Raw genomic sequence first — 13,040 nt, 5'->3', positions numbered from 1 at the left:
GGTCTGTGTGGAATATAATTTTATTATCTGTATTGTAGCAAAATCCAAAATAGGCGAAGTGTTAAGATTGTATGGAGCATCTGCTATGAAGAATTTACCATCTAAGAGAACAAAGCTGAACAGTAGAACAGGATATAACCATACAAAGGGTGAAAGGCAGGGAGGAACACAAAGCTGACTGACCCATTTTTCACAAGAATGGAGGAGAACTGGAGTACATATTTTTATGCTTTTTGTGCTCTCTGTGAGAGATAAGGATGGATGTGGTAAAGAAGGAGGAAGCTCAAAGTGGATTCGTGTTATAATCAAGACATGAGAGAAAGAAAAACTATGCAAAGCAGCTTAAAGAATGTGTTGTGGATGAACTGGTGAGACGAAAGTTAAAATAGTCGGGGACCTGGAATTGGTGTTACATAAAGGGATATAAATGTCAGAGTAAATGATTTACTATCTCCATGAGTGCTTTTATTGGTGATTTAGATATGGTTCTGAGATCCTGGATGATGTCCTGAATTCAGATCTGCCCACTACAAATATGGGAAGTAGCAATATACTTTCTTAGATGTGATTGTTGACAGGAGATTGTTTAAAATGAAGATCAACATTGTTTCAAGTTTTCACTAGTTGACTATGAAGCTTTAGACCGAATTACTTATAAAGGATGAAATGCTGAATGAATTAGATGGATTAAAGTAACATACTTCGGATCTAAGTTCTCACAAACCTAAAAGCTATTTAGTCAAGGAATTTTGCCTCAAGCTCTTTTCTGTTTGAAATTTTTAATTTGTGTGCCTAAGAAGGAGCTGATATCCAGTACTTCATGGTGACTGCCTGAAATTTTTCATCAAATGTATTATATTTAATTGAGATGGGATGTGAACTGAAGAATGCTGAAAAGGGGTATTAAATGACCATCAGTTAAGGAAGTTGCTGCCTGTCCTTGAGTCTCATCGGTGTATTGGAATGACACTGTGTTCAAACTATGTTGTCAATATATTCTTGGCACTAATTATTCTTGAAACAAATAACACACATTTCTCAGAGACATGCAAAGCTACTGAATAAACTACTGTAGCATTGAATTCAAACATGTTAAATGCTTTCTTTCTTGAAAGGAATAGTGTGGAGATAACTAAGGCAAGGGACTGTGAAAGCTGACTTGATGTCTATTCTGAGCATTTTCATTGAGCTATTCTCACTCACCAGTAATTTCACCCCATTACAATTCCAGATCCTCTGTTAGCATAGACACCAGTGTGTGTTTTCAAGGCTCACATGATACCTGTGGTTCCAACCAAGGTATCAAGTCATTGCCTCCTGCTTCTTGTTGCAATCTCTTTCACTTGTTGCCTCCTCCCTTTTGCCAGCACAGACACTTGCTTGTGGTTGCTTTTATTTTTCAGCTGAATCAATTCCCTGATGTGATTCACTCTGGTACCACAAAAGTGTTAGTGATGGCACAACAGCAAAGGTGGCACCTTGGTGAGAAAGAGTACCTGGGAACTGAAAGCGCCTAAGGAGTGAAAATGGGAACTGCTTCAGTCAATATTTGTCACCTAGGAAAGGTCAGTACAGCCACAGCCTCATTAGTTTCAGGCCCAGAGAAATACTTCCTGGCAGTCTAACCTTTGCATTTATGGATCTTGTTTATGGGCAGGGTTCATATTAATCAAATGAGACTTTTAATTTTTTGCATTAAATTGTCCATACAAACGATGAGAATCATGGCAACAGAACCCTCCTGAACAAGAATACGGTACCTTGGGACACAGGTTGCTTTGTAAGTTCTGTGATTTCTGGGAGCAGCCAAGACAAATGGTATTTCCCTGTAACTGAAGTTGTATTGTTAAAATAGCAGTTTCAATGACTGTCTACTGGCAGAACAGCTGGACAGAAACAGATCTTGGAGCTGGCTAAACTTCTCAAGTATTTAATTCACTTTTGTAGAACATCATGTACCCCTGCAATGAAATCTGTGCTGCAAGGGTTCTGCTAACAACAGCTGATACAGCTGCTTTACAGCTAGGCTGGCTCTGCTTGCATGAGCTCTAAAAATGCCTACAGCGTACATCCACTCTCAGTCACGGGGAATTGGTGGGCCAGTATCTGCATTACTGAATGGTAAAATAGTTCTAATCCAGGTGGGCTACCCATCGATTTTGATGCATATGGCAGCAATGCGAGTTTGTGATGGAAATCTCTGTTTCTGAGCCTAGATTGTGTTTTTAGAGAAGACCGTATCTTTCAAACCCTAGGCATTTTATTGCTTCTTGCTTGTTCTCAATAGGGATCATGGCAACTGATAAACAATTCAGTCAAGGGTAGAATCTAAAATTAAATATCTTGTTTTACCCACTGTAGTTTCCTGAAAACAAAGAGCATTTTGAAATAATTATTGAAACTACAGCCCACTTGTAAATGTTTGTCTAGAAAATTAATGCTCTGAAAAAAGTTTAGATTAGTGCCTACATAGGCTGAAGTCCTCTGTCTATGGTTCAGATACACTGTGGTCAAGTCAAGTTTACAAGTGTGTCTTGTGAAGTCCATTCTACAAAAGTACCCTGGTCCTCCTGCCCCTGCATCTTACTCTCAGTTCTGCAAGTGCAACTGTGTGTACAATCCTTTGGCTACCTAGCCCAGGGAACTGATGCAGAGTAAAAACAAGCCTGCAAGATAGAGTGGTTTTGTTAGGTGGAATTTTTTGATAACCAAGGGCCACTGCTGCCAAAAGAACCACTCATGAACCACTTTTATTCTCATCTCGGATGCCTTTGAACCAGGTTATATAGTTCCTGTGCTGTCCAGGGCCCCACAGTTCACATTACCAGATGCTTTGGACAATGTCTCACTCTAAAATGAGAGATGAAAACAGATACCTTTTCAACACAGAAGTGGTGGCTGTAAGTATTTAAAGGATAGATATTGGCAACTACAAATGAGCTGAAATTGAAGCTAAGTGGATTCTTGCATGTCTAACAGACAAACAGCATTCCTGTACAAAGTGAGTCGTCTTTCCTGGCAGTAAGGCACTCAGTTGTTTCTTGACTGTGTAACAGATGCTATGCCTCTTCTCTGTGCATGTAAGATAACAACATTTAATATTTGGAGGAAAGTTACTCTGCAACAAAGAAAATTTGTGGCAATTCAAAATGTGGACAAGAGATCAAATAGATTTCATCTTGCAGCAGTTTCTGAGTTAACTGGTTTTAATTGTAAGAGATTATTTTTAAAATAGAACTGCCAGAGGCTAAACTTTGCAGATCATTAAAATATAAATACATTTTTCCAAATGGTCATCAGTTCCTCTCTTTAAAAAAACTGCTATACAGTTTCTAGGGTTTCCTAGTGAGATTTCACTCTTTTCTTCTAAATTATGGTATTCATTCGCTTTGTATCAGGGTATTAATAGCCATCTCACTCTCAGTGAGAACCTTGTCAAGGCCTAGAGTAACAGGAGCCAACAAAAAGGAGCATTTGTCTTTCATTCCTTTCCTATGGTTCTCTGATAATTTGCCACAAAAAGCAGATTATTTTGACAGAACCAGGTTAGGGAGTGGTTCTATGTGTATTCAGGCTGGCAAATCTGAGAGGACTGGCAAATACAGGCAGTGTGAAGGAGTTCATCTCTTAATAAAGATCTGCTGCACATGTCTGACCATGTCCTCAAATTCCGTAATAATCCCTCTCAGATTAAGGTAGGGAAGACAGAAGCTCCATTCTCAAAGTGCCTTGAGATACAGAGGCCAAATGAATGCTCAGTTTATGGTCCAATTTCTAAATGATAAACTTGGAGTTCTGATTGCTCTAGACGGACAAATAAGTTTGATCCTTTGCTTTACTTGCCTATGAATGAAGCCAAGGTTTGCAGAGAGATTCTCCATCCTGAACTGGCCTCAAAGAGCATAAGGGATGGAAAAATGTATGGAGAAGGGAAGGGTTCAGGGAAAAGAATTGAGAGAAAACTTGTTCCAGGATCCACACTAACCTTTTCTCACTACTCTTTGATGATGCTCCTGAGACTCTATTATTTTAAAAAACAAACAAGGTGTTGATATCTTATACAGTATGTCCTCCTGAGGAGTCCAGGTATTTCTCACAGCTGCTGGGGTAGGTGACAGACAAACACAGTTGTTTGTGAACCCCATAACACATCTGGGAAAGCATATATACATCTGTGACATTATTCACTCTTGAACTTGAAGGCAGATTGGCAAAAATAATACAGTTGGCTCCATGTTCCTACCACATCTATATAAGCCTACATAAGATAGAAATTCTTTTAAAAGAATGTATGCATCTGAGTTTTCATCTGACTTCTGGCTCCATGTTTTTGTCTACAGATTAAAAAACCACAAGCATGCAGGATTACCAAGAGTAATTTCTAAAGGGGAAGACTGGGGAGGGGAGGATGAAAACAAAAATGTGCCTCTGTTCCCTAAAACAAAAGCATATTCTTTGGAATCTCTTTATAGAGATTCTAAATAGGGAGCATATACCCTGGTCAGTATGTGAAAGATACTTAGTCTAATCCCACTGCCCTTCAGCAAAATTACCAGGCTCTGACAGTATCACTGGGGAGGCAGATACGACCTGTAAACAAAGTGTTAGGGATTACCTCCTACCTCATGGAAAAACAAGTACTCTATTATATAGAGTAATAATTCAGCCTTGTATTCATAAAAGTGGGGAATAAGCAGCTGCTTAACAGTTCTGTTTTGAGTGTTGTAGAGCTTTTAAAATTTGCCTATGAATTTTTATATACAAATACCTATATTGTGTGTCTGGTTTGGGGATAGGCAAACACACTGGATCTTGGAAGTTTATACATTTATATGGGGTTATAAAATAGTCTGCATATTTTCATTTTTAATTTTCCAATAAACTGCAAGTCAGTAACAACAAGCTTGTTCATACAAAAGCAGCATGCAATTGCAGCTGTATCTGGGGTGGAAGGGAGAAGGAGAGGTGGGTATCTCCTTGGTCCTCTTAACACAAGCCTGATTTATAGGTGGATGTTCTTTTTTTTGAAGAACAGGGCAACACCATGTAGTTTGTGGACAGATAAAATGCCAGTTGAACTGTGAGTTCTGAACATATAACATGACCCTTTAAAAATTTTGAAATTTTAGTAAAGACTGTCTCTACCACACAAGCCCTGCGCAAACAAGCCCGGTTTTGCACATATAGTGAATGTGCTCTAATACAAATTTGCAAAGAAGCAGCTAAAAGTGCGTATTTGCAAAGAAGTCACTGTATTCCACTCATGGGACCCCTATGGTTTCAGTTTATAAGAGCACTTAATTATTTGAGGGACACGTTTTGTTGCCATCTTTAACTGACACCTTTTGGCTTCCCAAGAACTCCCCTTTAATTGGATGCCTCGATAAGTAGCAGGAATATCTTATGGTCAGACAGGATGGGTGCTGTAGTTTGATGAACACTTTTTCTGGTGTCAGTACTCCTCAGTCCCTGACTGTTCATTCCCCACATCATTGTCCCTGTCTCGTTTAAGTATGATTGCTTATGGAATTTTGTGGTAAAACAGATTAGGGAGTTGATGCAGGTTAAAACCTGTATTCTCCACACCACTTCCACCACCCCTCCAAAGAGTTCTTTGGGGGCAACAAGGCAGAAAGAAAAGGAAGGAACAAGGAGCCTTGGAGGCAAGGGCGGTTTAAGACAGCACTGCTGGCAAAAGGAGTATTTATCAGACTATGCCCTGTAGATATTAGCCATCTTTGTTGATGTGGAAGTCTGTGACATTAGAAATGTTAAAGATTTCCCAGTAGAGCTAGTCCAAGGAAGTATAAACCAAACCTATTTGTTTCAGAAACAAAACCCCAACCTGATCTGTCCAAAGGGAGAATTGCCATTATGGAAGAGATGTGCTGTTTCTCCAGCTGGCCTTGGTGAGGCAGAACACTCAAAATTTACATATACATCGTAGCCTTTCCCTGCACATATGTATATTTGTCATGTAAAACTGCTGGTAAAAATATTTAAACAAGTCTAATTAATTTAAAAGTTCAAGTTTTATTTTCAGAACTAATATTGGAGACTATATCCCACTGACTTAAAATGAAAGACTGATAAATTTCTAAGGCATTTTGGAAACGAAATGTAGGTTTAGGAAGTAATTTATTGATGGTAGGCAATTTACTCCATCCATTGCTCAAACCCTAGTCCTACTGCTGTGTACAGTCAAGCTTTATTTCTAGGCACTGCCATAGGAACTCGATGGTTGTCAGTCAGGTTAATTGAGAGGCATTTTTGAATTAGTGCTGTATACCTAAAAATCAGAATTTGTTTTTCAAGTTGAATATATGCAGATTTTTTAATCTTGTAAAATGAAAACAATTATTTCTTCTTTAACTGCATGCAACTCTTTAGTGCTAACCAAAATTTTACTTTACCATCCCATTGTCTCTTTTAGTAACAAGAGGCAAAGTCAGTTTACATGGGATAAGTCTCACTATAATCTTCTATATTTAGAACTGAATTTTTTCCCCACAACTCTTGAAGACAAAACACCATGTGAGAAGTTGACTACTCTCAGCTGAGAACAGAAATAAAAGTGCCAGTAACATCGCAAATAAGCCTTTTTCTCATGAGACTTACAGGACATTTTTTTCTGACAGAAAGCATTCAGATGAATTTTCAAACTCTTAGATGTTTATCTGAACTATACCCACATTTTTTAACCTTTTGTAGCTTTCCTTATATCTGAGACTAAAAAGTATATTTGTCAGGGCCATGGCTTAGAAAACAATCATCACTAGTGGATAGATTGTTTGTTTTCAGAGTTACTGTTATGAATTGTGGGGAGAGGATAAATTGATGAATTGTTGTCTTAGTGTTTTAAAGATTCTCTTTTACTTGAAGTATATTTTAGTCTGTTTTTCCTGATGATTTACTATTGCATATCACTTCTTTCAGATAGTAATCCTTTGAAGTGATTATCCTTCTCTTTACTGAGTGCAAAATGTGTCTTTAAAACTAAGGTTAACAAGAGAAAATCCTGTAGCAAATAATCCAATAGCCCTGTATTTATCACTTGCAATAAGCCTCATTATTTACTTTTCAGACTTACTTTCTCCAAGTTTCACTACTGATCAGCCTCATGATAGGTTTTCTTCTAAAGTCACCGTACAGCAATGTATTTGCAGCATTTATCCTTGAGATACCATCTGTTCACTCACAGGCTCGTTCACAGGGGTTTTTACTGGTGTTTGTGAAGAGCATAGATCTGACAGCAGGGCTGGAGTATTTCTCTGGAGCTGTTGCCCCTCGTGGCCGTGCCCAGTGACTGGGACTGCGTGTGAGGGTTTGTCTCATGACACACAGCACTTGGCAGCAGTACTAACTTTAGATATCCTTGATCTGTGTTCTTATTGCAGCCACTGCACCATCCCTGAGCACTTGTGCTGACACAGCATTTGTGGATCAGGTCAGGGAACTTATCCGGCCTGAACAGTCCTCCCCCTCTCCCTACAAATAAAGAACGAAGCTGGGTCCGGTCCCTTGGTCTGGTTCACAGGGTGGTCTCACAAATGGTTCTGCCAAACCAGCAGAACAGATGGCTTTGCTTCTATGGCACAGAGGGAAGGAACAGAGCATTACTGCTGTTGCCTAACACCATATTTTTATTAGCCTCGAAGTACAAGCAGATAAAAATATTAAATTTATTTCTTAATACTTGTTGTTAGAACTGCAATTTACCTTAATGGCTGGGTAGATGATTTTAAGTATAAATGTGTAAGGGAGGAGGTTTTGAGACTTAGGTTTTATAATTTATCATGTAGTCTAAATTAATTTATTTATTCGAATCAATTAAAATGTTGTTAGGGAAAGATCTGTACTTAATATACCCAGCTGGCATTAATGGCAGTCTGACTAACTAGTACAGATCAAAGCACTGCTTCCTTTGCTAATGATTCTTTAATTGCTAGGTTAATATCATCTTTGGTTTGTTATCTGGTACAGTAAAGATACATGTTTAAAACAGCAACAAAGGTTCTGCAAATAGGGTCAGGTCTGGCTCTGTTCCCTGGATTAGAGTATGCTCTGGCATTCAGTCAAATTGAATCGATTCCAGTGATTTCTGTCCTGTACCTGACTTGGGCTGGCTTTTCCTGCAAGTCTTGTAGACCAGAAACCTGTGATTGTGCCTTTGCTGCCCTGCATTCATTCCCCATAGATTGTTCTTTGATCAAACCTGCAAATACCCCATGGTTTAAAAGCTTCCCCCCCACCCCCTGCACTTTGGCACAAGGCAAGCAATTGACAATTTCTGTTGAAGCAACAGGTTCGCCCTTATCAGTACCTTCATTTTGAAACTATGTTCAGTTGGTACAATTTGCTCTTTCTTTTTTTTTTTTTTTTTAAGGAGAAGATGTGTAGGAGGCACAACAACAGAGGAACAGGAAAGGGCTATATGCAAACCCCTTTCTTTCACGTCTGTTGTGGCCCCATTACAAAATAGGTGCATAATGAGAGAGCTCTGGTACACACCCATCAAATATCTCAGAGAATTGGCCCCAGGGCATAGGCAGGTGGGCTGTTGATGAAGAAAACTAAGGTGATAAAGTTATGACCAAGTTACAGGTTCCATCCTGATTTTCACATGGAGTTAAGGAAGATCTGCTGTTTAAGCTGTGTGGGCTGATGTGGCTTATTTGAACGGTAACTGAACAGGGAGTGTCACTGCTCGCTGTGTGAGCTGTGTAGGTGCCTGGGAAAGGTCCCCCTTCAACGAGCCCAGCAACCATCACACCAGGACATGCATCCACAGCCTGAGAGGGAAGCGCCACCGGCCGAGCGGAGCTGAAAAACCCTGCCGCTTCCCAAAGAAAGTGATTCCATTCCTGCCTTGTTCTGCCCCAGGCAGAAAATTAACACAGCTAAAGTGGGTGAGATGTTTCCATCCAGTTAAGTCAGTTCTCTGAAGGTCATGTGGAATCCCTCCTTTCCTCAGCAGGGAAGTGTTGGACTGGTGCCGCGATCTCACTCCACCTTGCCTGGGTTGGTTCTACCAAGCAATTCACAGCAAGTCATGCTGGGTGATTTGTGACTTTCTGCTGAAAGATGTTAGTGTGCCCTTGTTGGAAGTATCAGATTTAGTGAAGTTTCGTCTATTTAATTTACTACCTGCCTAAAGCTAATTACAGTTCATGTCACTATTTAGCCTGCGAGCTCTGGGGTTCATATGAGGGTGGTTAACCACGGAGTGTTGGACTGCTGATGGTCCCAGGGGCCCTAAGACCTCCTATCAAACAACCATGAAACGGAGCGAGCTGAAGTCCCTCCCTTGTGCCACTCATCCTACCATATAATGAGCCGGTTCAGGGAACTGAAACAAGAAGTGGCTTTCTTTGGAGAGATAGTTTTCAACTGGCTCAGATCCCTGAGCTGACTTACTATGCAGTGCTCACATCAGCACAAATCACTGAGCAGCCAAGGGAGGGCAGAGGGCCAGGCTGTGGCAACTGTAAGTTAGGTTGGCTTATGGTGTTATAGAAATACACCCTAAATGGAAGCAGAAAAAATATAAAAACTTTCCTTCCAGAATGGTGTTTTTCTTGAGTGAGCCTCTACCAAGAAATGCAGATATATTAAGTAAAAAGGAATTGAAATCCTACACGATCCTAATTTAATTTTTAATTTTGAGTCAGTATTTGGCCAGTTATGTTATATTGAAGTAGATTTCCCAAAAAAAGGTTTATTCCCACCCTTTTGTTTAGATTCCTGTCATTCTGTGATTTTATGGGTTAATTAATTTATTTTCTGAAATGTATTTCTGGGATATTTTCCCTTTAACTACTTCAACCCATAACCTCATGTTCTGAGAGTTACTTAACCTTTGGTCTTGTACAGTTTACTGGCAACCATTCCTTTCCTTTTAGGATTTCTTATTTGTGATTTTCTAAGCAATATAAACCACATATAGCTACTGTTTCCTAACATGAAGCCTCACACAGTGAATTGATGTTACCTTTAATTAACAGAAGAGTTTTAGATATTTCACAAAGTTACTGACACCAAAACTGCTGTACATTAATACCAAATGTTTGACATTGTTTACTGTGAGAAGAGATTGCAATCCTAGATTAAAGTCATATTAAAAGATGGATTAAATTTACTTTCCAACTAAAGGACTGCTATGGGAAAGAGTTAACATTGCTTGGATAATCTACATGTAGTTCTATGCCTTAATAAGTTTGGATTTGTTTCAAATTCTACTCTAACATTTCCTGGTCTACAAATGTTTTCTACACTCATTTTAAAGTTTAATTTTAAACTCTAACAATCAATTTTGTAACAGCATCAGTATAATTTGTTAGAGAATTCCCAAAGAGAAAAAGTCCAAGAAATCCAGTAAGATTGTTTTTAATACTCTAAAGGTATATAAATACTAATATTGAAACTATTTTTAGTTAGATCTTTTGTCTGATTCATTGGTACATACCAATTGTTTTGTACCAAGCACAGTCAGAGTCTGGTAGCTAGTTGAACTGGGTTTACAACTTTTGAAGCTGCTAGACGAATAACTTTCATGTGCTGTCTTGACTGGCAAAGATTAATTTCCAGTTTATGGTCATACTGTAGCAGACACACCCCTCCCCATGTGATAATAAATATGAAACTGTATTCTGTGATATGGATCTTTAATATCTTGACTGTTTTTGGAAGATGCTACTGTAAAAATTTTTAAAGCATAAAATACACTTTTTCTTAACCTAGGTAAAACTTGGAGCAAGCAGTGTCCCATTTGGTGCCTCTGGTGCTTTGGAAGGCTTTTCCTTTTAATGTTTCTTGAACAACTGTATAAACCCAGAGGATTAGAGTCTGCCTGCAGAAGAGCAACAAGAAGGGCAGCTGTTGTTCTCTTCAGCATTTTTTTGCTGAGCCATCAGGACAGCTTAATGCTACTACATGTTAAAAAACTCCTACATTATAGTGGTTGTGGGTATGGGCAGCGCTTCTGACCACTTCCTGCTGAATCCCTGCCCCTCTGAAACCCCTTCATGGCTGACTGAGTGTTTCTTCTTTTTTAATTGTGCAAAACTGGAGAAGATGTGTATGTGTTAATTCAAATGGAAAATTAAGTGGGAGATTCCAGAGACCTTTTCTCGTCTGTGTCCTTTTCTACATGATTATATTAAAACCTTTACATCTGCAGTCTGTCTATTTTCCTTGTATGTAATAGGATAAAAGATGCCGTATCAGCAGTAGCTATTTTACCTTGAAAAATTATCCATCTTTTTGATAATGTTTTGCTTGGCTTTTAATCTCTAAAAAGAGTAAAAGGAGGCAGAATAGGCATAACAATAGTCTTAAGGCTTTTTTTCCCTTGTAATTAGATGAATTCCCAGTTGCAGTATCTTTCTTGCTGTTTTCTTCATTTATTTTTTTTCTTTCTCAAATGGTCATCAGACTCTGCCTTTGTGAATTTTCCCCCATTGTATTATCTTTATCAAAAATATATCTTAAAAACCTCATTATGTTCCTGGGAAAGAACACTTTACTCTCTGCCATGCAATAGCTCTGGCTTTTTTTTGGTTTTCAGGGGTTTTGCATTCTTTTTCATCCAGATAGTTGAGTCATAGCACTCCTTGCTAAAACTCTGGTTTGTTTTAGTCTTGTATCTGTGGAAAAGACCTTGAAGATGTTTTGCAGAAGTATGTGGCATCACAGTGTAGGGTACTGGTGTGTTTATAACGTGATGCCTAAACTGGGGTTTATGCTAATTACTTTTCTCTCATATTGTCAGTCTAAGATCTTTTGCAAACCTTGTCCCTCTCTTGGTTTTGTTTAAGGAACTTATTTTTTCAAGGACAAAATATTTTGCTGTGTTTCTGCTACCTCATTGATGTTACATATATATAGATGTTTTCTAATATATTTTTTGTGTTTCATTCTACTTTCTCCCTAAATAGCTTTTAACTTCGATACACTGCCTTTCATTTAGGCATATTAAGCTACTTGTTATCATGGAGGTGACCAGCTTCCATTACTTTATATTCTTTGTCTCCCAATTGTTACTACCTGTATGTAACTATTATGATATTTTTGCCTAACAATGACAGAAACTAGAAGTAAATGACAAAATTAGAGAGTATTCTGCACACTGAGCAATTTTGTAATGGTACATTTTGCAATTGTTATCTGCTTTCTAATTAATCAACAGATTGTGAACCTCGATATCAGCAAATGCTTTATACAAAATTCAGACTTATTAAAATAAAACTGAATAGTTAATTGTTTTTCCCAGTAACCAGTGCAGCCTCAAACTCTTTAAATGTTAACTAGCCAACATTTTAAGTGATAAAGGCACATGGCATTTTGTACAGATATGATTATCTTCAGTCTGTCAAATTTAAACAATTTTAGTGCCTCAGAAGGACATTATGCAAGGAAATACATGAGAAAAAAAAGATTTTGACCAAAGTTTGCATCATGTTTTAGAATGGATGTATTCTTTATTTTAACATGAGTAATTCTTAATGTTATGGTTTATACAATTGTTTTAGACAAATTTTTTAATGGGAAGATAATTTATTTAAGTTTGGTAAGGACCTAATTGAATTATTTACTGATCAAATAATGTCACAGTGTTAAATTTAACTAGTTTAGCCTTTTTTCTTACTGATTTTCTTAATGGGAAAATATTTGTGGCTTATTCCTTCTTAACATATGGGAGCACCAGAGCCTCATCTCCAGAGGAGTAAGCAGCAGGTCAGACATTTTATTTTGCATTTGTAGAAAGATTATTCCTGCATATTCAGACATCTGTGACCTTTTTGATAATGAAAGCAACTGATCATATGATTTGGTTTTGCTTGATGACTAGCTGACATGAATCCTTGCAATAAGATTTCTAGTTTGAATACATGTTAGAAAAACATTTTATGTGAGCATTCATTGAAATGCTGTTGTTTTGTTCAGTATAAATTAGCAGCTAAACCATTCTTTATATACATATCTGATGAATTAATATATAGGACTTGCAAATACAGCAAAAATAAATGAATTTTAAATAG

General features: G+C 38.0%; 1 protein-coding gene across 1 annotated transcript in view; it reads left to right on the top strand.

Moving 5' to 3' along the window:
- DUS2 (dihydrouridine synthase 2) overlaps positions 1-13,040 on the top strand; it is a 37,825-nt gene extending 24,785 nt beyond the window's left edge. The window contains exon 16 of the mRNA XM_051771202.1: positions 10,741-13,040. Coding sequence (XP_051627162.1) covers positions 10,741-10,744 — 4 coding nt within the window. The 3' untranslated portion in view covers positions 10,745-13,040. The remainder of the gene's footprint in view (positions 1-10,740) is intronic.

Source organism: Manacus candei, unplaced genomic scaffold (assembly GCF_025592945.1).
Source record: "Manacus candei isolate 608988 ecotype Guabito, Panama unplaced genomic scaffold, ASM2559294v1 h1tg000131l, whole genome shotgun sequence".
Taxonomy (NCBI): Eukaryota; Metazoa; Chordata; class Aves; order Passeriformes; family Pipridae; genus Manacus; species Manacus candei.
Note: the sequence above shows the minus strand (reverse complement) of the source record. Positions and strands in the feature narration are given on the sequence as shown.